Source organism: Aspergillus pseudotamarii (assembly GCF_009193445.1).
Source record: "Aspergillus pseudotamarii strain CBS 117625 unplaced genomic scaffold BDV38scaffold_83, whole genome shotgun sequence".
NCBI lineage: Eukaryota > Fungi > Ascomycota > Eurotiomycetes > Eurotiales > Aspergillaceae > Aspergillus > Aspergillus pseudotamarii.
Window position 1 is genome coordinate 40,354 of NW_022475097.1, and position 24,477 is coordinate 64,830.

The window sequence follows — 24,477 nt, forward strand, 5'->3', positions numbered from 1 at the left end:
CCTTCTCGCCCGATGGGTGCACACTGGCATCAGGCTCGAGCGACTATACTATCAAGCTCTGGGATACAACGACTGGCACAGAGCGCCAGACCCTCACGGGCCATTCGGATTCGGTCCGGACAGTTCTGAATAAACCTTCTTCTCACTCACAAGTACGCCTATCGAATGCATGGGTCTCTTCAGGAGGTGAGAATTTTCTGTGGCTCCCTGCTGAGTATCGTTCATTTTGTTCTTATACGGTCAAAGACACTACAATTGCATTCGGGTATAGAGACGGGCGGGTCTGTATAATAGGATTCCACATCGTAGATTAATATCACTTAGGTCTCTTATTTTCTAAGATCTTTGTAAAAGGAGGGCCTGGGATAGCTCAGATTATATACCATTTTTGGCCTTTGTAAGTAAGACCTATCCGGTGGTTTCTAGATATTTCCGTAAATATGGCCAACTTGCCACTTACTCTTATTCCAGATGTTTCCGAGCCAAGGGACAAAAGCCGAAATTATTAGGGTATATATTTTTGTAATATTACATGTCAGTACAGGACGCAGTACTAGTCAGGAGAATCGTTATTCCATTCCATTCCAAATGCAGCCTAGCCTAGTTTCACACTAGGGTTGCTGAAACAATCAAAGAGTGTAAGTGGTGACACCGGTATCCGGACAACCTGTAACAGTGACCGTGATGAAAAGGCGGTGCAAGCGTCTGGGACATTGCGACCGGAACGGCTGTCATGGTGCGCTACTGTTTATGTTTTTATCATATAAAGGTATCTTCACCTGTAGGCCAAATAGAAGGTAGTCCCAGAGCAGCCTAATTCCGACAACCCTTTCATCGGTCACGTATATTGCTCAATGCGGCCCAAACGCCAACAGTCTTGGTTCCAATTGGTTACAGAGGAAGTGGGGGCATCCGTGATCTATGATCCTAACTGCTTACCAGAGTTGATACAGCCAACCGACGCACCACATCGGCGCTATCCGGCCTTGGTCACATTCCTGGGCCGGGGCCGAAAGGATAGGGCGTTGCGTTCCCTCTTCGCGGACAACCCATCAAACCGTACCGATGCCTTCGGCTTCAGCTTACGCGTAGACCATCCCACACTATACTCCGGACGCCCGATTCTCCTTACAGATGGAGACCCCAACCAAACACCACAACCACCAAACGTCAGTGGCCTGGCTGGCGTTGAAAAGATTCCTATTGCCTGGGCATCGGACGGTGGGGCACAGATAGTCGACACCATACTGGCAAGATTTCTGCTGCCAGCATCCCATGTAGTTTGCATATTTGCCGAGGATATCGGTGGGTTGATGGGAGTGCAGGCCCTCCTACAGCGCTGGATCGTTGTCGGGCCACAGGCGACGCAGCCGGCACTCCGTCCGCTCCTCCTCGTGGTCATTCAGACGAATGAAGTCAGCAGCTGGGATGGGCCTCTTGGAAATCCCCACCTCGCTGGAGTTCTCGGCCCGCCACGCGAATCACCCGAAGTCTTCGCTGGAATTCATATGCTGTATGTGGCGCCAGCCTCCGCGCTCTCGGATCAAGCCCGCTACCGGTCACTGAAAGAAGAACTGCTCAAAGCGCTGGATGTAATGGAGCGGGATCGAAGGGAGAGTGGTCTACACTTTTCGGCAGCCCATCTACCGGGGCTCTTGGAGAAAGCGATACGACATACCGCGCAGGCTCGTGACACGACGTTCAATTTGATTAAAACTGCGCGACCTCCGCCTCGTCCCTTGGAGTGGACGTCCCACATCGGTCACTTTTTACGCCAAGGAAGCAAGGTGGCAGTAGAGGCCCAAGACGCCATCATATCCTCCAGCTTAATGTTGGATGCCTTTCCGCCAAACATGCACGGTAGATGCCCGAGTGATAATGCAGGCTGGATCCATGCCACTATCGTCATACCCATTATCCCAGCTGGTAGACTTCAGAGGCCAATGCTAACACACATGGTGCAGGGTTCCATCCAATTGATCTGTTCCGACACCACTACCGGCAGTCGTGTCTCGATGCACTTCAGTCAGTGGTTGGCGGGGCGGCTGCCGTGCACCGAGTGCGATCACTGGAGTCGCGGATCGTGGACAGTCATGCCGACATGATTAACCGGCGCGCGTCGGCCTTAGACCTTCACCAACTGCAGCAGGAGCAACATCTGTTGGTGCTCCAGAGCCTCTTTAGTAGCCAGACGTGTCTAGGCTGTTTGCTCTGTAGTCCGCAACATTCTCTTGCATGTGGTCATGCCCTCTGCGATGCGTGCGTCGAGAGGTACGGTCGACCCCCTCCGCGGGCAGAATCTACCTATATTCTTGAGGCTTGCCCTCTGTGTCGACAGCCCTGCCTGATGTCTGTAGCCCTGCTGCCGCGGACTGCGGCGGTGCGAGCCCTCACTGTTGATGGCGGCGGGATCCGTGGGATTGTTTCCCTTCAGATTTTGCTGACACTCCAGAATTTATTGGGCCCGCATTGTCCACTGCCCGACCTAATCGACGTCGCATTTGGAACTAGTGCAGGTAAGCCCCCTGGTTCCCCAACAACCTTCCGGCCTCCAACGCCTCGCCGACTCGGTGTGGCCGCATATGCTGATGCATACAGGTGGATATATTGTGTTAGATATCTTCGCTATGCGAAAGACCGTTTACCAATGCTTTGAGGCTTTCCAACGTCTTCTATTTGGCTTCTTCAGTAGCCAGCAGCGCGGTTGTCGATTGCTTTCATGGCCACGTCAGATCATACGCGGTGTTACCAACCGTGGATTGTATGATACAAACCGGGTTGAATCACTTCTGCGAACCCACTACAGTTGCACAAGGCGACTATTTGGCCCGGATGTGCCGACGAGTACCAAGATCGCGGTCACTACTACTACCCAGCATGGCCCGGTGATATTGACCAATTACAAACCCGCTGTCAACCGGCCAGAAACTGCGGGTAATATTCCCAGTTTCAGCACGCTTATATAAAAGGGTTTCCATTCCTTCATCCCTCCCTTCCCCTCCCAGCCATCCCGGCATATTTGAACCCGCCTGACAATCGATTCACTCTGGTTTTCACCTGCGCCACTGTTACCAAGTCCAGCTCGCTAACCACAAGCTTCCTTGTAGGCTATCATGAATTTCTTGCCCTCACTCCAAACGAGGAGCCACTCCTTTGGCAATGGTCAGTAGGCAACACCACCTGATGGTGTAATGTGTTCAGCTAACAAGCGGGATCAAGTGCTCGCGCAACATCGGCTGTTCCTGGGTAAGGCTAGGCCCCGACACACTCTGCTAAGTACTTCGAGTTAACACGATCCAGCCTCTTTCGGCCATTTGCTCTGCCGGCACTCGGCGACTGTTGGGATGGTGGCCTGAGGCACAATATGCCTGCAGAACTCTTCCAACTCGAGTTACAACATCTGTGGCCTTGGCAGCCACCACTTGGCTGTCTCCTATCAATTGGAACGGGAGTAAGAGATCGTGTCCATCTAGAACGGTCTGCTGCTACCCCACCTTCTAGTACTGCCACTCACGAGCACTTTCTCCGGCCGGTTTTATCGAGCTTCATGGACAGCATGGACGGTGCGGCCGCTTGGCTCCGCTTCTGGAATCAGGCGGATTCCTCAGTCCGAGACGCATCGACCCGGCTCGATGTGCTACTTACAGGTCCTGAGCCTCTCCTGAATGCTGCGCACCTAATGGACGACCTAATCCGCCAGACCATCAAGCAGGGTGTGGGGGACTGCGGCCGGCAAAGCCTGATACGTCTCCTAGCTCAAAGCTTGTTTTTCGAACTTGCATCTGCCCCACATGCTGAGAATGATGGGGCGTCCTATAGATGTACTGGTTCAATCAGATGCCGTGTTCCCGCTGAAACGTTTCTTGGTGCTCTCCGGCGCTTGGACAACTCCCGAAAGGAATACGTCCTTAGCGGCCGACCCTTGGGTGTTAGTGTGACAGAAGGCACGATTTGCCCACGGTGTAACCGCTACTGTGTACCAGTGCGCTTTTTAGTTTCAAGTGTAGATGATAAGATTACACTCTCAATCCGACTAGCAGACGGACAGCGGTACTCGATCGGGGGATTTCCCCACCCAGTGCGATGGTTCATGCACCGACAGGGGCTCACCCCCATTTATGGCTTTGCCGGCGACGGCGTGACTACTCGAGATGACTGTCAGACTTGCACCAAGCGGATCCTTCAACGTCAAGGTATTCGCATTACCCAGTTGCAGGCTCGTAGAAAGATGCGTGTCGCTCATGCAATCCAACATACTCCCAAGGAATCCCTTGCTGGTGATGATGCCCGATCTGTTAAATGAAATACTTTCCTTGAGCCTTAATTGGTGACATGTTGCATTGAATAGATTCTTTGGCAGATGTCACTCATCATTCTGTACTGCCTACAGCCAGGAGATAGGCACAGTGCGATGTTTCACGCTCGGCTTTTCTTTTCTGAAGATATGATTGGTATTCAGCCACCCTACCATTTAACCGCCAAAGGTAAAACCCTTCGTTATAAGAAGACGGAATGGCTCATATTCTCACTGGCCTTGCCTCTGAACTAAACATTTGTAATGCTATTAAACAAAGAATTACGAACATCTCAACTTGTAGTACAGGGACACTTGATTAGGCAAACGGCGACTCTAGAGGAACGCCCAAGTAACCGTAGGTAAGGGATGCCCTAAGGCTGGATATATTAGGATCACAGCAGACCCAAGTAGTGCCGATGTTAAGTATTATACCGTTGTATGTCGTCCCCATAAAGTGTCTCAATAACAGTAGTATACAACTTATACAAAATCATAGATCCAATTACAGTGAACTTATATAAAAGAAATGTAGAATATATATGGAAACACATTCAATTACTGAGTTCAGAAACTCAAGCTCATTACGATCATGTAGGATCTACATCTGCTACTACTTTTAGTGTCTGGCTTGTTCACCCTAACTAGTAGGTAAGCATAGAGAGAGAGAGAGAGATGTGCATTATACACGAATACATCTCCCTATTGGGGCTCTTCTCGGGTCACCGACGGCCAGTTGGCTAGCCAGTGAGACTAACTTAGTTATATACAGGGTTATGATAGCTAGATTGTGGAAGACTCCCTGCCTTCGTGCGGCATTAAATAATTTTATTTTAGTTCCCTTCCCCTGTACCCGTTCCCTTGGTTTATCTCTCCAGCTCAACTAAGTAGCGGGCATCGACAATTGTATCTGAAAGTAGGCGTAGTCGCCCAAATAGGTATAAATTAGGAATATTAAAGGGGTCTGACAATAACAGCGATTATACCAGACTGCTTCCCCTAATCTGTCACGTCGCCCTACCGCTAGTAAGGTTGATCCATCATTACCGGTACTATCAGAGTCGCTGCTGTCCCTGTTATTGTGTAGTTATAGAGATACCAGATAGGTCAAGTATTTTATCTATAATACGAACCGAGCAATAAACAGCATATACTTTGAGTCGTTCCGTATCTCGTCCAGATCCTTTGGGCAGAATTAAGAATTACCCCAAATTTAGACTCTCAGTTTCTGATACAACAGATATATTATCAGTATACAGCACCGGATTTTGAGGGTATATTGGCACTTGGGGCATCGGTCAGTATCTACCCATTTGATCTTTGCAAGCTAGTTATCGAGCCCAATCATATTAGTTCTTCCCTGAAACAGCGCGCTGCGTTCACTCCGAGTCATACCATAATATATTCTCCTGTCTTTGGCTCGGATTGCCAATTTTAATACTTGTAGCTCCTTGCCGGGAGCGTTCGGGTCCCTATCCTACCAGCTGTTCTCCCATTCCTCCGTATCCACCGGTCCGCGGCCGACTGCAGCGGGACCCCTCCCGTGTGCAGACTGTCGCATATGCCGAGCTCCGGGCACCACCCTGTTGCTCGTTTCGCCATTTTGTCAGCGAATTCGTTCCCCGGGACCCCTAAATGCGCTGGGATCCAGTAAAAAGTCGGTCTGCCAACCGAGTTACCGCCCCTTGTCCAAAAGGCGAATAGCTTCCCTGACCAGATATTGTCCGGAGCCCTGCTTGGGATTGCGGATCGTAGTAAGGGCGCTTTGGTTGTCGGTATACATACTTCGTATAGCCTGTCGCACATTAAACAGCGATACAACCGCCCAACCGTTTCCTCTACTATGCCTTCGCATAGGAAAACCGTCTATTACACTGGAATAACGATTCGTATACCGGCTGCCTTTTCAATAGTAGCTACTATACACTGTACTAAGCCGATCTGGTATAGATGATTTTAAAGCCATTTACTATGGAACCTCTATCTATTAATGACAGAGCGACTAGTGATAGTATCTCACTGATCAATTCTCACGGGTTTTATGGAGCTCTGCAGATATGCTGACTGGCTCCTAGGAGGTGTAAGGCTCCCTAATTGATCTACATTTGGATATGTAGCTCCTTCAGTTCGGCTACAGAAACAACCAGCTGTAATTGGCGAGCTAGAACCAAACCCTGTGCTGTATTTCTCGCTACTATCCTATTATTGAGGGTGACCTTCTATGAGTAGGAGATACAGCCTACTAATCATCTGTTCTACTATAAAATGCCACCTTCTCATAATATCCTTTGCGTGAAGAGTCTTTGTTACAGTACAAAGTTTCACTGGTCTATCGAGGTAATCTACCAACATGCGAAGCCTTCCATATGATATATTTGATAATATTGCCAAATTCCTATCTCCCTTTCAAGTAAAAGATATGGAAGACTCATTTGGCCTCGCTGATGAGAATAAGTCACGTTGTCTCTGGCGAGCCATCTTTAAAGATGAACTATGGCTGAAAAAGGCCATTAGCTATGGTGCCGAGCCTGTCCTTATTGGTGCTCATCTAAATGATGTGCCCCCCCGAACAGGATCAATCCGACCAGCCTACATAGTCCTACATGCCAACGACTTTTCAGGTGATACATTTCATGACGGAATACCCTCTCTGCTACAAAGTTTGAGGAAACGCCACTCCTACAACGAAAGCCGTCATGAGGTGACTTTACCCAAGATTAGTTGGCGAAATGCTGCCAATCAGAAACTTACAGTTCCAAAAATTATACTCAATGTCTACGACATCGCTAAGGGTGCAGAAACAATGGCCCTTTCGGGTAGAAAAACGCGAAATCTGTTTGAAAAGACCACTTTTACCTCCCAATATTCCTTCTATACATGTCCTAAAATCCAGACCCTAGAGAGTCGAGACATTTTTGGTATTGGGGGGCCAGTTTCTGAACTTGGGGAACTTACCCCCATTTGCACCTTCAACCTTCGAACTACCAGTAAAAAATGGCAAATTATATTTCACGAGCCAAATTGCCGAGGGTTTATCCCATATTTCGAAGGCCAGAGAGGCATACCACACACAATTCTTGGGTGGCGACGGTAACACTGTGTATATGCTGCGGAGCATCATATTATACAGTGTGGGTAAAGGAACAAGAAAAGAAGATAGCATAACACCCAGCCACTGCTTTTACAAGGTAATGCATGTTACAGTAAAGGGTAAAAGTTGTTGAATTCTGATCTTGGTTGCTTAAGTTGCTCAAATCTATTAACATGAGTTATAACTGGGCATCATGAAAAGAAATACTTAGGAATAACAATAGTACCATACCTATTTAGGAAGCATTATTGACATATTTACAGTATGTATTGAATATTTAAGCAATATACGGAGCACAGGGTGTTCCATTAATTGTTCACAAGTACTAGCTTTGTGTTATCCCGGCGAAGGGTGTAGTGTAATGGCCCTAACGGGCCCAGCTAAGTGGTCCCACAATCGGATGTTGAGGCTTACTCCGGAGTACGGAGTACGAAGTAGTCATTATCAATTGAGATTTTATCGATTCACGAGTATGAGTCCATATGGCTTCCTGGTCCACTAAGATCTGATATAACCTTTCGAGCTTGACCTATGCCCGAGACAGCATTACATGAAATAACTCGCACCATTGTGGCCAGTCGCCACCTTTAGGTTTATCATTACAATGTTGTATATTAGCTGATTTTGGCTTCAGTGATTAACACACCACTAAGCCAGGATAGGTACCCTGTAGAGGTCTAGAACAGAGCCCAGGTTGTAACATTGAAATACAGAAAAGTACTTTAGGCAAGCCAATAGAGGCATAGAGATAATGTTTCACACAAGAGCTTCGGTTCACGGCTGAGATCTGGAACAGGGCTCCGAAACTGGTAGGAGATTATGTAATGAGAAGATCATCGGGAGGAAAAAGAACAGCCCACATTGAAAGACAAGTAGTAAATCTCAGTGGTCGATCGTTGCTAGAAAATTGGTGGCGACTAAGAATCTAGCCGAATATCAATTCAGCGGCGATGGCATATCTTCATTGCATAAGTGGAAAAATATCTAAGAAAAGTTTGGTAAACTTTACAAATTAGGTTTAACTAGCGGTGGAAAGTTCTACCGTATCGTATCCGCCGGCGCATACAGAGTCATGTCCTTAAGTGATGACGCAATATATACTGGTCCTATGTGTTTTAGAAGAAGTTTCCAGTCGCTCATCGTACTAAGATAGGGCGTCGATCCTGGTGGAGCGGCTCGCTTACGGAGTCAAGAGTAGTCCTATTATATATGTATGCTCCGGTAAGGTCCCGTGGGATCGTTTAGCGGTTTACGGGGGGTAAATGGTTTCCCAATCAAATTGCCACCGATTATTCTGCTGATTTCTAAAGAATACCTGATTTATAAGGCGACTCAGACGTATTCAGAAGCTCACTTATTTGTAGACATCTAGGTTGCCTAAACAGGCCTGGCCTGAAATCAATATGAAATCAAGCCACCTAGAAGAGGCTAAGATAATCGGTTAGTATAAGGCCCTAAGGCCTCATATCCTGACTTCTCTAGGAAGCAGTATGGGCGGTGAGGTAGGGGGCTGGGGCCCATTCAACGATCCCACGGCACCCTCCCATAGTACAACTGCCCCCACAGGGATCTTTCTAATCTTTTCACAGCAGCATAAATTTTAAAAAACGGTTAAAACGAAACTTTCTAAAAAGTAGTAATAGCCATACACTAAGTACTAATTATACCTTTAGTCTGCTGTGTGTGGTATTTGAAATTTAGCACCCTTTAAGAGGGGACCGTGCACCGGTCTTACCGCCTACTACTTTCATTATAGTACATGGGACTGAGGCAATACATTAGCTTCTTACACAGGCAGCTAAGGAGACATGGTAGGTTATAGAACAGCAAGTTCATGTACAACTTTCCCGTCTGACAGTGTAGATGCTGTCATTGGGGCCCAGAGCTGGTGTACTCAGTACTAGGATAGCAATCCATGAGGTTTCTCCAGCAGAGTAGGCCTAGTTTGGTAGGCGGTACCTAGATTGGTCACTAAACCCTATATACGGAGTAGGGTGTTCCAATTTACGATTGCTCCCCACTGTAGTAGTAAGTTACTTGACATGCTTGATTTGTCGCCTGATTAAATCGCTTAAATCGTCTAAATGTTTGCACAGTCTGCTGGTACAGACGCATTCGAAATGTCCTTCCATCAGCTGTACATTCAAGGCTCTTTTCGAACCCTAATCTTCTCCTGTATTCGGTTAGCATTAAACCCTATTTCTAGAAATATCCAATGATACGTCAAGAATATAACTTATAAATATATTTAAGCTTCCGGGATTACGGTTTGAAAATCGACTTGAATGTACAACTGATGGAAGGACATTTCGGACGCGTCTGTAGAGAAATATATATAGGGTCTTAGCTCTTAAGGGGAGCTGAAGAGAAGTACAGAGTACTCAGACCTAGATAGGGTTAGGAAATGTTAAATTCTTAATAAATATAACTACACATCATTGTGAGGGAAACCACGTCATTATCTGGGTATGTTGGGCACCTATAGTTAGTTGGATACTGAGTCTGTATACTGCATAGCTTAACTACGTGTAAAGTATAGCCAGAGGGATCTACCGTCTATCTATTTAGGAAATATAGTTAAGCTACGAGTGTATTGCATGGACTGAACAACTAACTAGTCTAGGGCTTTCCAGTAGACGCTGCGTGCGTGGCCAGATGAAAAACGCCAAGATTTCTCATCTTGATTGTTTTGTAGATTTAGGTCACCATACTTTTCGCACCCTACTTGGAGTATTCCGCACCAAAAGAGCTTGCCAAGAGTGGAGTCGTTAGGAACTAAAACGAAACCCAAGTACCCGTTCCTAAGCCTTGCCTATTGCAATACCTATTCCGTAGCAAGTACTCCATACTCTGTAAATCACCCCATATCAAACTCTGCACTAAATTACCCCACGTGGATCGCTTCATGTATCTCTGTTATTTTCTGCCTTGAGGCTAAGGGTGAAACAAAGGCATTATTACTTGAATTTTTCTCGAGGGAAGTATTGGCTCAGATCCTTTGGTATGTCCATCAATAGGCCTTCTACACCGTTTGCTATGAATGATTCACAACCGTTTAAAGGGCTACGTTTCCGTAATTTCAACACATGGAAATAGCGCAAACTCTGGTCATGCCTAGGGACTGTGGGCGACGTTGTGGGTACGGGGTATACTTTATCTATGCCATAAAATCAGTTCCAGTGGTTGGTCCTGTTTGCTCATATGATCTGAGATCGACTTCCCGACCAAGGTTTCCACATCTGAAACCATGGAAAGACCAGGTGCTATGGAAAACTTATGGATGCATCCTTGTAACCTACGTTCCAAGCCTCTCTTGCCCTACCGATCCGTGTTTACCCGTTATTTCCTTGAGGGAGAGTGGGTTAACAATGGGGAAGCTAAACAATCATGTCTAGCCTTGTCTATCGATAGATCCTTTCGAGGCACATCAGCGGGAACCATGCCACCCACTAATCTGAAACGGAAGCCGCCATGCGTACCATGGTTGTCGAGCCCAGGGAGTATCGAAGATGTTGAGTGAGGCGTAGGTATATATCTGGTCATGCACTCACTCCCGTAGCAACAAAGCAGTCATCCATCAACTGTCTTCTGCCAGATCCTATAAACAAATGAAAATGTCAATTTGCGACGTTCAAGCAACCAAGTTAAAAGAGAGTCCCACATGCAGCCTTCTACCGAGAGGGGAAATGCATGTCCAATGCTATCAATCAGCTGTGGATCCATCTGCTCAACACATCAACTGCAGCCCTGATAATGTGATGGTTGTCGGGCAGCAGGATTATTGGCAGATCGCAGTACGTCGGCTCCCTAGATATCGCCCGAAACTCACTAATGAATCTTCCAGAAACCCTTGGTCGCCGAACTATGTAGCCAATGGGCCCAAGACTATGAACGAGCGGGTTGTACGGTGGAAGCACTGGTACGTCACACTTTATTATGTGTCCCATATTCAAACTACTCGAGAGGGAGGGTTGATATATACATAGGATGACACAGCCCTGCTGACCTACATCGTAGCTCACGTATCTCCGCCACATGTACGAAGCCTTTCAGCCTCAGAGGGCGATCTACCACGAGTCAAACAACCCGCTGGACTATTTGTACGCCATTGATAGTCATCTGAGTGACTATCATCTCCCTGACCAGGTTAATTCAACGCATGTATTGCTGTCCGTTGCTAAGCGGAATGCGTACTAATGGAAGGACAGTTCGGATCTGCGAGCCCCTGCTTGGCGCCAGCCGAGTACCAGAGAAGCCAGCGGCGAGGGTACCTTTGACATGCTGCCAGATGTGCCAAACGAAGGCAGTCCCCAAGAAGCCACTCCTCACAAGGAGCGCGATGGAGCGGAGGATATACTGCCGACAAGCAGACCCGAGTCCAACGAGAAGGGGATGATAGAGCACAGCACCGCTGGTCTATCTAAAGGTGATGGTGCACAAAGTGACGCATTCCTAGGATGCCATCCAGAGGTAGACTTTTCTCGTATGGTTCGGGACGGCACAACTCCAGCGTTAGGGTCACTGCCAGCTCTCCTTGATCTTGCGACCGATGAAGGAGAGACTTCGACTGGCCTGAGAACACCTGGTACCACTGGCAGTGCTGCAACGTGCGTGGATTCGTTGTTTGTGCCGTCAGATGGTCAAGATCTTAACCTCCCACCTGCGATATCCTGGCGTGCCAACCGGATATTACCGAGTGCCACATCATACACCAAGACAATCGGGAACTGTTCCTTAGGTGCATTCCCGGTGCCGTCGTCGTCCAATCCCGACAGGTTAGTTGAGGATTGGCGCCTGCTTAACAATCTTGATCAGGCTATCGCCCACACGCCATCCCCCTCAGCGACAACCCGTGATATCCCTAACACAGATAACTACTTATCTCCGGGTATAGAAAGTCCGACCTGCCTTGCAAGCACACATGAGAGTCCAGATCATAGGGCGAGTGCTCAGATAGGCCTAACTGATACTCTTGCAAAACAGTGGGCGGATACAAACCGCATTATACTTTATGGCAGTATATTGGCACGCGCTGATATAGAACAAATACTGGATGAGCTACAGAATCCTCAGCGCCTATCGATTCGTACAGTTGACTTCCTTGGTGACTACTTTTCATACTATTGCCAATCATCTGAATTATATATCGCCGATACAGTCTGGCCGGACCGTTTACATCGTGGTATTCTCCGTCTAATGCCGCTCCCACAGACAATACTACTACCCAGCTATATTAATGGACACTGGTCATTAATTGAAATTCAAATCTACTCTGGAGCTGTGATCCATTACTCGTTTCCCGCAATTAGGCCCGAGTTAAACGAGATATGTGATTCTCGTGATCCTGCTTGTACCCCCTGCCGAGGCGCTATAGAGGCTCTATCCCAACATCTCCGAGATATGGATAAGTTGTGCCCAGAGTGGAAATTCTATAACCAGTCGGTTACTACCACGATCGGAGATGAGGGCACACGCTTGCTTTGGACAGTAAAGCAGCGTGTCAACAACCAGTCCGTCCAAGAGGAACCGTCCGGGGGTTTCCGGGGGAGCCTCATTCGTGAAATCATGGCGGATGCACTCCACGTTGCAGGGAAGTCTCACTTATCGTCACCCTCGGCGACCTCGCCCTCCCGCAGGCACCACAACGTCATATCAGAGCAGGCGCAGCAACGCTGGTCTGCGGTCACGATCACATGCAATACTCCGATTGACTTTACTCATATATGGGAGCGAATAGGCCACATGCCTCTAAGCGCTACAGTGTCGATCGGTAACAAGCAGGTTGACCGGCTACTCCGGTTAGCCTTTACTATCGCATCGCCGCCTGTTCTAGTAGAACTACGGCATCAATTGCTATATCTACGTCAGAAGCAGATAGCATCTAACTGGTGCTTCCAGCGTACCCCAGCCGGTGTATTTGAGGCCGGTATCTGGCACAAGGGCAATAAGCACACATCCCGCATTGGCCTCGCGCTAACTTGCTGGTCTGTATACAGCCATCGCCAGCAACGGCAGCAGGAGGGTTATCCAGATCCAACCGCTCAGACCGTAGTGGATATCTATCACCAGCTCCCTGATGCGGCGCGTGATTATTACCAGGTCGAGGAGAAGGTAAAGGACTGGTACAAGCGTGCATGACCTTGGAGCCAGCTGGTACGTATTGCCGGCTCACCCAATGTGCTCTGCCTTCTACCCCAAGGTGTATCATTTGCAGGACAGGACACATTTTCTATGACTGACTACCAGACTCTTAAAAAAGCCCATTTTGACGCCTTGGAGACGACATTTCAAGAATATAGGCCCCGGATGTTACAGTTTATACCGTCTAATTTCTTTGAGATCTTTCTCTACAACCGTCTCCCAGTGGGCAAGTACAGGATTGAGCAGTGGACAGAACAGGAGATCCTGGCAGAACCGCTGGGTTCGGAGAAATTGGACCGAGCCTTCGATCTGCTTGTGGAAGAATGTATCAATGAAATAATCTAGAATCAAAGGGAAAGCTGATTTACACTGACAGCGCCTATTTTTGCTCCAAGGAAGCTTTGTTTGGTGCATGACCTGTAGCTGCTGTTTTACAGTACTTCAATTGATAACAGCCGTGGGAGAGCTGTCAAAGGTCGATTTAACAGGACTTGTTTCATTCCCATGCTCTTGCCGTTCCTCTGGTAAGCAAAACCCACCTACTGTATGCATGTACCATTCGTATTTGCCATGTCTATCCAATAATATGTACCCCGCTTATTAACTGTGGATTCGAACGTCGTGACGGCCAAGCAATATGATGCTATAGGTACGTGTATCTAATTATAATCTCAAGCGTGAGCGCTAGTGTGAGGGCAAATAGCCTAGCCCGCACACAAAATATCCCTGTATAACATGCGTATACACGTACACTTCCTTAGTACCAACAAACCACATAAAACGGCATATCGTATATGCAGGCTGTGTGGGGAGCCTCGCTGAACGAAATCAACAGCTAGGTGGAGGTTCTATACCCTTACACGAGCGGCTTTTAGCCTTTAAGCAAGGGATTGTTGATCTTGTCCAATCTGGGGAGATAATACGAATTATTTTAAATTTGTGGAGAACTTAGAGATAACATGCTATTTCCCAAGATTACAGCTGTCTTTTATCTTTTTAGATAGTTCGATATTGTATTGAAATTTCTGTTTTTTTCTTTTAATCCTTTTCATTTTATTATCACGCATGAGACCTGCACCTTGTAGCTCTAATGGACAGGTATAAAGTTACCTGAATTGCAGAGCTGTATAATACATTACAACAATGGAAGCATTATGTTTCGGTAAGTATATGGTATAGAACCAATACAGGAGATGAAAGTGGTCACTGGTATCCACGATGTAAGCATAACCCGTGTGCCCAGACTGAAGTCTTTCTAGGAGGATAAGTATCGCTCAAAGTCCACTTATCTGGCATCAAATCTATGAAATTCCTCTATTTGTGCTTGTATCAGCATCATTTCATCCTACATAATGGACTCCCAAGACCATGAACGAGACCTTCTCTCAGAGCTCCAACAAAGCACATCTCTATTCCTAATGCTTGGTGGGCACTTACCCAAGCACAAGCAGCTTCCTCTGCCAGCTGATTATGTTGGGAAGAGTCTGGATGATATAAAGCGTTGTATGCGGTTATTTCAGGACACTTATTTATTCCCACACCTTATGAAGATTTGGCGTGACCAAGGCATCAACATCGATATTGACGTGTTTCTGAGCCATCTACGAGAGCAGGCTAGCCAAAAGATTAACCTGGATATTGGACGTTGCTTGCAGATATTTCGGTCGGGCTTTCCACCGTGAGTTTTTCCTATTACATGTATTTTGTGATGGTGGTACGTATAGCGACTAATCGATTATACTTAGACAGATAATCTTCGTCCATGCCAGACGCACAACAACGGATTATTGCAAATTACACTGGGTCCTGACCCTTGAGTGTAATGACACTACGATCAGTTCAAACCACACACAGGCCGGTCTCGAGTGGAATAGAGACTATCATACAGATACCGTTGATATTACATATACCGTCCAAAATCATCCTACACAACAAGAAATGAAATATTGGGCCTCCCGAGTTCCAGTTAAGAGGCTGGAGCATATGTGCAGCTGTGCACTTTGGGTGTAAGCTCTAAGATATAGAACTCCTGGGTCCTCATGCTTACTTCTAATATCATACAGGTCTGAAGTTATTTCAAACTATCGTACCAGGGGCTTTGTTCAGGACCCATCACACGATGGTATTTTTGTTGATTGTTTACTTTTGAAATTTACTTATGCTCCACTAGGAATATAACATGGATATGTATATTGTTGGAGAATCAGCCTGGGTTAAACCATTTTCCGCTCGGACTCTGCGTAAATGCCTATCATATATTCCTATGTTTCGGATCCTCTATTCTGTCTCACTTCACAATTGTTTACACTAAGCCTCATTCCCTTGAGTCGCTGTTTTATCTCTGTAGCACGATACATAAATAAGTACGTATACCAGTAAATGGAGAGGGTAATAATGGGACTCAGCCACTGTGTGCGTGCCTCCCGGCAGGCATAGCACAATGCACCTGGTTTTATTTTCATCATTTCAACACGTGCTATTGGTATTGATCAGCTTTACAGAGCACCACGGTTACGTTCTTACATTTCCTCATATCCTTCGTTACGTATGGATATTACGTACCAACATCGGGTAATCCCAGAGACACTAAGCTGGGTCCCTAAAGTGTTCTGTCCACCCTATAAGCACCATATTGCCCATACGGAATGACAGTTGTATTTAGATTGATACTGCACTGTATCTATATCTATTACTCTAAAAAGGAGAGCTTTAAACTCAAAGGTACAGCCTTAAAGGAGCCCATAAACATTGTCATACCCTGAACTTCGTGAGATTGCCATGACCTATCGATATGATGTATCGGTTTCCTCGTTCTGGAGCAATATTGGACAGATGTTTTACGGGAGCTACCCGCGAGGATATCGCTGTAGAAATGTGTAATGAGATGATAGCAAAGCTGAAATCCGGGATATCACTCTAAGCAAAACGGAGCCTGGTATGTTTTTAACATCTCCATAACGTTATTAAGCACCACAATCCTGTCTTAAGATCCAGTGAAATGAAGACGAGGTCGATGTAATAATTCTATTACCGAGTATGTCAGCAAGTGTATGGGCCGGTTGACAGATGGGACTACTATGAACGATGGGGTGAAATGCCTAAAGAAAGAACTATTGTCGTCCACTTGAATATGATATTCTATTGGTACTATCACTGTGTTATCAAAATGTCCCATATCATCTACATAAAACGAGTTACTAAGCATCAAGGTAGTCGTATTCCTTGGAGGGATCGACCTAAGGAGAGAACTGTGTTTCTTTACATTGGAAGTCGCACAGTGTCTACAATTTTTCGCGGGTGGGGGGACTAAATCCCCCTAAATCGGCAAAGCCTTTCATTCCTGGTCGCAAGGCACCCACTTATATTGGTATGCATGCCCGGGCCAACGAGACTAGAACGGTACAGCGTCTATCAGAAGGTCGGGTTGGTTTGCAAGATCCACAAAATATTGTATGTAATACATAGCGTAATACAACGCGGTGTGGACTGTGTTCGTATGGAATATATAAACACGAGCCAAGCCACTTCGGAAAGTCTTTTATACCTACACGGTGGATAAACTTGCTTAGTCACCTATACCGATACACAATATGGATGAAATGCCGAACCCCGCTCAACATCCGATTTTTGAGCCGGATGGCGATGAAATGTGGGCAATGCAGAATCTGGGATTTGAGAGGTACTACAGGCAAGGCCCTCCACCAGAAGAAGTGGTGAGGGCTGTGGAGGAGACCTATGAGCGAGAGACAAAATATCGCGAATCCCCAACATTACACTGCCTTGGAGGCAACGAATGCGAAACCTTCCTAAGATCTAGAGCTTCAGAGGTAATGTTGTTCGTACATTGAAAGAAGTCACAGCTGAATTCAGTATAGATCGAAGGAATTATTGAACGAACTTTAGGGGTGGAGTTCAGCAAACTTAAGCGACAACAACCAGTGATCTTTCAGGGTGAAGGTGGCCAGTCCGGCTATAGAATGGCCCACCCTTCCGGTATTGGGGCAGACGGATTTTCGGTTTTTGGGGTAGTAAGAGGCTCGGCATCTATTGTTTTGTACACCGGGTTTCTGGAGGAGCCTGGAGCCCGGTATGAGCCCAAGCTCGACAACACTGAATTATTGGCAGTACCGGGTCAAACCTTCGTCGAAATCAGGCCCACTGATGGTGTTCTGATAGTTTGGTGGGGATTTTCCAGGGAGCTTATCCTTGCTAAAGCTGCATCGCCTTTTGTTTTGCCTTTTATGGTTTTTGATCCGCGGGGGAGAACCTAACATCACCGGACTCGGATAGGTGTCCTATTGGCTTAAATAAATATTGTTGGTTGACATAGTCATGAGATATGCTTGGCGAAAGCCAGAAAAAGGGACTCACATTCCTATATGCTGACAGTGTTGTAAAGCCGTCGGTACTCGCGGAATTCTTCTATTAAACGTCTATTGTCGTTAAGGGTTGACATAAAGCTGCTTGACAAGAGATCTATTAATCGAAGGATCTCCTTATCAGAGAGCCATAGGAGCTTTGGCAGGGACGGTAGGAGGACTATTGAACAATTTTCCACTCCGACGCGCGTTTCAATTTTTTGGAGTTGTCGTCCACAACGGAAACTATTTCTGATCACATGATTGGGCTCAAGACCATAACGGCGAGAAAGAGAAGCCGCAAGTCCAATACGGCCGGTTTTGTTTGTCGACCTAAATGGTACTGTATTGAATTGCTGTAGCCTCTGGGCCCAACAAATGCACGTCAGGAGACGGATGAAGAGATCCCCCAACGTAGGATGCTTCCCCTTCTGACCCACCTCCAAGCCCAGTCTCGGATTCTCCTTTGCTGCACGGGCCATGTGTAAGACTAACCCGGTTTTATCATAAGCGAAAAATGCTTTAAGCGATGCTAGCCCTTGGAGTACATCATCAATAATATCCTCGGCTGTGTAGGGCTGGCGGGGGGACATCTTGATAGTCGGAGAATGGGCCGTGTAAAAAGTTGGAGATGCACGTTCATTGTCCTCTTGGTTAATAGTCGGGCTTAAGGAAGGCCCGAGGCTAATCTTCATAGGTATTTCCCCTTTTAGTATAAATCATATATTCCTTAGCCCACCACACAGTGGTCAATTCAAGACCCACATATAGTACTTTTGTAACTTGGTACAAATAGAGTTTAAAGCTGAAAGCCACTGGTCTATAGATGGTAAAATTCATGTGATCTCGTCCCCTTTCCTATTGGACTCTGACAATACTTCGAATAAAACTGTTAGTAATAGATCGAAAAGAATGACCCACCCGATTCCGGTACAGTAATAGCCACGGGAGTTATTGGGTATTTCCTGTAATCGTTCTTATCTCTGTCTTTCTTTCTTCGATGCGGTTAATAGGAGCCGAGGAAAGTACCATCCCTTCCTAACGCATGTGCCCATTGGTTAGCTAGGGTGGGTGGCTATGGGCTAGGGTTTCGCCGCTTTTCTATTGCTCTTACAATACATTACATCGAGCGTTCTTTTGGGCCGATGTCCTATAGCATACACTTGTATTTGAAAGGCCGTCCGGTATAGAAATAGGTGTTTGATCTCGGTGCTACTTGCTTAAGTAGGCTTCGTAATTCGACCCCACTATGCTTAATTAGCTTTTACGACAGCCTGGGGGACCATATTATCGCAATGTTCCAGCAACAGAAACTTTCTCGAGATCATGCAAGGGATCCGGAGTTGTATCTTCCCCAAGGCGACATGAGCTTTATCCTGTTTTCTGTATTTTGTATGCTCAACCCCCTTACATATTTGTAATTTAGCCTGAAGCAGCAAGAGTGAATGGACAAAGGGTAACTAAAAGGAAAAAAGTAAATGTTTAACGTTGGTGGAAATATTAGGGTGAAGCTATCCCGCACATCATATAGACAGGTTTAGGTTAGAGCGGGGTTCAAATGAGTAGCCAAATACTGGCTTTGACATAGTCAATAATGACTTAGCTCAGTACATATATTTTGTGGATCCTAATTATTTGTGAGCAGATAGTTTCTGACCTGTCCGGCCATTCCTCGGGTAGACCAAGGCTGGAACGATGCTGGTTATTCCACCTGTAGCGAGCTGCTCACACCAGGATCCACGGAGTATGTAACACAGTGGGGAATCATCGAAAGTGTACGGAGCTAACCCGTATCTGGTATGATTCATATATACTTGGCTGACTCCTGGGTCCTTATCTCTCCCTGATTGGCCTAAGAGGCTAACATGTCTTTTTCTAACCCTAGGAAGGTTTTCTTTTTTTTTTCTTTCTTTAGTTTTTATTTATTCATTTATTTCAAAAATAAATAAAGAAAACAAGGCTGTAAGAAAACAAGGCTGTAAAGTAGATAGCCGCCAATATCTCAAACATGTAAATCAACTATGTGCTATTTTACTCTTAGGGGCACTTGATCCATTGCCCGATATATCAAATCAACACTTCCTTAATTTAATCCATACTGCCGTACATATGACTCTGTCTGATTTACTCAATTACTATAATAAAAACCCGTCTTTTACTATATCGGCCTCTTATTGTCGGTCCTCATCCCTTAACTTGGGTTCGCTTTACTTGTCCAACCCAATCCCTTATACCTAGGCACTCACCCCATTTATAGTGATTTACGATGGATGATACTATCACCGATTCGGATTCTACGATCGGGGATGTATTCTCGTCTGATGGTTTCTCCACAACGGATACCATGTCGTCCGTAGACACGTTAGATCTAGACTCACTGGCGGAAGGACGGTATTATTTAAGAAAGCTACCTGTTTCATACTGGCTAACTGATTATCTAGTGACACGGAAGATTCACGGTTGATACAAAGGAATGGACGAGTATACTATGAAAGAGAACTAGGTTGGTTCTTTGAAGTGAGATTCTGGTCATTAATAGCTGACTCAGGAAGACCGATATCCCTGGCCCATGGACTTAGATGCGCGAGGCCGACAGCGTGGGCTTCCTATAGACTTCGAAACGTCTTGATCTAACAAACGATAGAGGATATGTACAACATTGCTCTCGCCCACTTTGACGGGTATCTCTTCCATGCACCGATTATTGAAGAACCACAGAAAGTCCTTGATATCGGTACAGGGATCGGAGCTTGGGCGATTGACTTCGGTGAGAAACGACTTATAATACTTTTTAAACACAGCTAACATGATGAAGCGGATGTATTTAGAGGCTCGACGGTCAGTACCTATATCATCACTATATATTCCTACCAGAATCTTATGCCCTATAGGTATTCGGCATAGACTGGGTCTATCTACAGGCTGATTTGTATGGTATGTCCCGGTTATTCTTTACGAAATATGCTAACAGCTGACAGAGGTACCCCGAACGTCCATTTCATTATTGAAGATGTTGAAAATTACCCTGGTTGGTATAGCGAGTTCCGGAATGTCGATTACGTACATGTTGGTCAGATTGGACATCGTGTACAGAATTTGAGGAACATCCTGAATGGGATAAGCAGGTAAGTGCCTGGTTTAATTGAATAAATATACTCACTGACATTGTGCCAAGATGCTGTAAGCCAGGAGCTTGGGTTGAGTTTGGCGATTGGGTTGTGGAACTTGAAGATCCAAACGGCCCAGTCCATCAGTGGTACGTTGAGCTACAACTCGCTCTCAGCCGATATGGATATGATTTGGAATTTCCTATCTTGTATTCAAGTACAATGGAGGAAAAAGGCTTTGGTGGTATCACCATCTCGGATAACCGAATCCCTATGTCTCTCAATGATACCACCCACACGATGACCTCCAAGGCACTTCTAGAATGTTGGGCCTATACTCTAGAAGACCTGAGTATGGAACCTATGACTGAGAAGCTAGGGCACAGCGCAGAATATGTTCATGAACTCTGCTCTTCTGCGCAACGTGCAATACTTACTGGTGGCAAAAATGGATATCTGAATTGGTAAGTTTGTCGTCATGGTCTCTATCGATATACGTGTTAATAATGTTTATTTAGGCGTGTTATTTATGGTCAAGTTAACCATGTGTAAATGCCAGATAGTCAGGAATTAGCATCTTTAAGGGTTCTAGTCATCAAACCAGGATTTATACGATGTTACATATACCCAGGACAACCTGTAACTGCTATGTTCCTTTCGACACTTTGTGTTGTACCCACATGCTCTCTATATACATTAGTCCAGTTTTATCTGTTATGCAATATCTAGGCATTCTGCAATCCTCTCATATGGATAATATATTAGCCGATGGTGCTTTATAGGCAATTTGCGATAGGAATGTACCCGAGAATGGTTGGCTTGGCACTACTGCGGAGTAACTACGTCACTTACGTCACTAGTTTCTTAAGAGGCATCCAGGCTATACCCCAAAAGGTATATTTTATATATTCTCTGTTCACGGACCTTACCCACAGGTCGGTATGGATTACTGAGTCTCAGTACTTTCCTTCCCTCCTTTGTTCGGCCGAAAGAATTTACCCTCTCGGTCTCCTGATTGGGCAAAGTTAATAGCGGTATTATATCCCTAATACTTATCTATTTCAAACGAGAAAACCGGTATCCATCCCTACTCCATACCTAATATCCGTAGTACTTGCCTATGATAGTTCCATTGTCGATCTTAACTTAAAAGATATACCGACTGAGATGAGTGAAAAGAGGTTAATTAAAATTGGTGTCTTAGAGATCTTACTATTTGGACAGAAGCTAGTCCCTTTCTAAATACTAGAAGAAAAAGGCTGAAGAGAAAGGGGCACTGTCAAATATAGTCACTGTATGATAGAACCTTGCTTTTCAGTTATAATATTATAATAGTCTCTAGTCATAATACAAAGGAAGAGGTAATAAAAATGGTTTCGGCTGAAAAACAAATCATATGATATTATACGGAGATAGATATTTATTCAATTATCCTCTCTTGTTCGACAAGGAGCCCTTTTTCCAACTTGACCAATAGAGAAGTAGAATAGATTCGGGGTTTGCTCGATCAAATCAGGAAATGATTATACCCCCCCAGGGCTGTTCTATTAAAAAGCTATTAGTGACGATCTAATTGGGAACTGATGGGCTTCCAAGGTATGTCTCAAACACAGCCCCAGCTGATCACTCTCCCCTATCCTCTGATCGGCTTCATCGCTGGCAGTAAGCGGGAAAGAATAGCCGAGTGGACTATAAGCTATACCAAAGGCGGTATGTTTCATATATTCTTGTTAGCCTTCCATAATAAGCCATAGAATCGTCAATACCAATATTGGTAAACAAATGTTTCCTTATATCATCGGCTATTATACATGGTACGGTATGATAAAATATAATTATTTCAATATCCCAGCTATTGCCATGGCCCCGGGTTATTTAACATACCTAGTAATATGGCGGGATTCTTGTAATTCAGCCATTGTTTGAACTTGCAAGTGTGCCAGTCGAACTATATTACTAAGGGTATTAAGTAAAGGTCTTAAAGTATACAGCTAAACCAGACTCCTTTCTTTAGATAGACAGACTCAACCGATGTACATTTAATGTATTAGTATAAAAATCAATGGAATACAACATTAAGTTGCTACGGTGAGGTTACATCAGTTATACTGGAATGCGCGATGATATTTGCACATGCCAGCCATGACTGTTCAATATTCATCTTTCCGGGATTGAAATGGGTACCAACGTAACCGGGGTACCCATAGCATCCTAGCACTAAAGAAGCCAGGATCCTATAGTAATGTCTATTACAATACATACTCTGAGCTAGGAGAGTAATCTATAATACGCGTTATTTTCATTCCACATCCAGTCTTCCACCATCTTACGTATTCTTTTGTCATTGTGGATCACACTTATCAGTGATTGGCCATTACATGCTGTTGTATATAGTATTACAACTAACTAGAGGCGATTGGGAAGGAGTCTCTCTGTGAAAAGCCTTCTCCAAAAGCACAAATAAAACTTAAACCCTTCTTCCATCGAAAAGTAAGGCCAATCGAATATTATATAGAAAAACATAATAAAATACATAAAGATAGAATAGTATAACACATAACGAGTTATTATATGTTCAGGATAAAAGTGATGTACCCCTTGTTTCGAGTTAGTCTGCGACTGCACCAGCTGCACCGCCTTAATAATACATTGTAAGATACCTCGCTTTTTCAACTACAGAATCTAGTCAGGACCATAGAATATGGCTGATAGTAGAATACAAATTATTATAGTTCATATCTATCTATAGGGGATACTCAAGACGTTTATTACCAGGCCCCTAAAGTGCTAACTAGTTAGCATTTATATATATGCTAGAAATTGCCTAAGTTATTTTGGTCCCTGAGCTGGTCTGCCTGACTTGCTATATGGTTGTCCGTATGCCAGCTTTTGGGGGCAACTAGCATTTTAAATACATAGAGCATGAAATCTGCTGCAGTGTAGAATATCGTAAACCTGGGTTTGTAATAAGCGAACTATAGCCCTTCGATGCGCTATCGGGATGACACCGCAGCTTCCCTTCCCATCCAAAGAGAATGTCTTAAAAAGCATAGAAAACAGTAAAGAAGCTCTATTGGATGTCAGTGAGAGATTCTACTCCATATGAGATTAATCTACCGTATATATTAGTATCATTTGCTGACTTGCACTATATACCATATTCAAATATCTTGGCAATGGGGATTCAGGACACAGTCTCGAACTACCCTAATATCTTCTGCATCCCATCGGCACAAGCATCTACAATAACATTTATATTATGTATTGAGTTGTTGTATACCATATCTGAATGCCGTTGCGGGCAGAGTCTGCGTAGCAACTATGCCAGGGCTTGTTCAGAACCACTATCTCTTCTATTGTCCACCGTTGGCTATCACGTTTTGGATTTTCCTAAGTGATAGTTGGTTACAAATAGCAGACAGGTAAAGTCCATAGCTCAATCCAATATAAGAGGAGAATATGTTCAAAGAGATGTGAAACGAGCTA

The 24,477-nt window shown here is 45.3% G+C and overlaps 7 protein-coding genes across 7 annotated transcripts; 6 read left to right on the top strand and 1 right to left on the bottom strand.

Moving 5' to 3' along the window:
* Window positions 1-854: 854 nt before the first annotated feature.
* Window positions 855-4,303, top strand: BDV38DRAFT_287741 (patatin-like phospholipase family protein; the record flags this gene model as incomplete). Its single annotated transcript, XM_032060931.1, has 6 exons — window positions 855-1,926; window positions 1,965-2,516; window positions 2,599-2,934; window positions 3,108-3,162; window positions 3,220-3,246; window positions 3,301-4,303. The coding sequence occupies 6 exons, from the start codon at window positions 855-857 to the stop codon at window positions 4,301-4,303; spliced, it is 3,045 nt and encodes a 1,014-aa protein (XP_031908488.1).
* Window positions 4,304-6,644: 2,341 nt separating this feature from the next.
* BDV38DRAFT_287742 (uncharacterized protein) lies at window positions 6,645-7,388 on the top strand (the record flags this gene model as incomplete). The annotated part of the gene is made up of 1 exon (XM_032060932.1): window positions 6,645-7,388. The coding sequence occupies one exon, from the start codon at window positions 6,645-6,647 to the stop codon at window positions 7,386-7,388; it is 744 nt and encodes a 247-aa protein (XP_031908489.1).
* A 3,468-nt stretch (window positions 7,389-10,856) lies between these two features.
* Window positions 10,857-13,866, top strand: BDV38DRAFT_297010 (uncharacterized protein; the record flags this gene model as incomplete). The annotated part of the gene is made up of 8 exons (XM_032063052.1): window positions 10,857-10,896; window positions 10,956-11,179; window positions 11,230-11,304; window positions 11,439-11,558; window positions 11,594-11,652; window positions 11,693-13,496; window positions 13,536-13,693; window positions 13,758-13,866. The coding sequence occupies 8 exons, from the start codon at window positions 10,857-10,859 to the stop codon at window positions 13,864-13,866; spliced, it is 2,589 nt and encodes an 862-aa protein (XP_031908490.1).
* A 1,012-nt stretch (window positions 13,867-14,878) lies between these two features.
* Window positions 14,879-15,536, top strand: BDV38DRAFT_287744 (uncharacterized protein; the record flags this gene model as incomplete). Its single annotated transcript, XM_032060933.1, has 2 exons — window positions 14,879-15,204; window positions 15,272-15,536. 2 exons carry the CDS (start codon window positions 14,879-14,881, stop codon window positions 15,534-15,536), a joined length of 591 nt encoding a protein of 196 aa, XP_031908491.1.
* A 1,591-nt stretch (window positions 15,537-17,127) lies between these two features.
* BDV38DRAFT_261185 (uncharacterized protein) lies at window positions 17,128-18,293 on the top strand. The gene is made up of 3 exons (XM_032056004.1): window positions 17,128-17,351; window positions 17,400-17,828; window positions 17,898-18,293. The coding sequence occupies exons 1-2, from the start codon at window positions 17,174-17,176 to the stop codon at window positions 17,795-17,797; spliced, it is 576 nt and encodes a 191-aa protein (XP_031908492.1). The 5' UTR covers window positions 17,128-17,173; the 3' UTR covers window positions 17,798-17,828; window positions 17,898-18,293.
* On the bottom strand, window positions 17,902-18,488 carry BDV38DRAFT_297017 (uncharacterized protein; the record flags this gene model as incomplete). Its single annotated transcript, XM_032063053.1, has 1 exon — window positions 17,902-18,488. The coding sequence occupies exon 1, from the start codon at window positions 18,475-18,477 to the stop codon at window positions 17,902-17,904; it is 576 nt and encodes a 191-aa protein (XP_031908493.1). The 5' UTR covers window positions 18,478-18,488.
* A 1,662-nt stretch (window positions 18,489-20,150) lies between these two features.
* BDV38DRAFT_287746 (S-adenosyl-L-methionine-dependent methyltransferase) lies at window positions 20,151-21,543 on the top strand (the record flags this gene model as incomplete). The annotated part of the gene is made up of 9 exons (XM_032060934.1): window positions 20,151-20,275; window positions 20,326-20,387; window positions 20,437-20,481; window positions 20,529-20,651; window positions 20,700-20,722; window positions 20,776-20,813; window positions 20,863-21,009; window positions 21,060-21,455; window positions 21,510-21,543. The coding sequence occupies 9 exons, from the start codon at window positions 20,151-20,153 to the stop codon at window positions 21,541-21,543; spliced, it is 993 nt and encodes a 330-aa protein (XP_031908494.1).
* Window positions 21,544-24,477: the final 2,934 nt, after the last annotated feature.

What these genes read in the sequence shown, in the direction of transcription:
- BDV38DRAFT_261185 (XM_032056004.1), top strand. Translation starts at nt 17,174, where the DNA reads ATGTGGGCAATGCAGAATCTGGGATTTGAGAGGTACTACAGGCAAGGC. An exon ending in CCTAAGATCTAGAGCTTCAG is followed by an intron (nt 17,352 to 17,399) that starts AGGTAATGTTGT and finishes TGAATTCAGTAT; the next exon opens with AGATCGAAGGAATTATTGAA.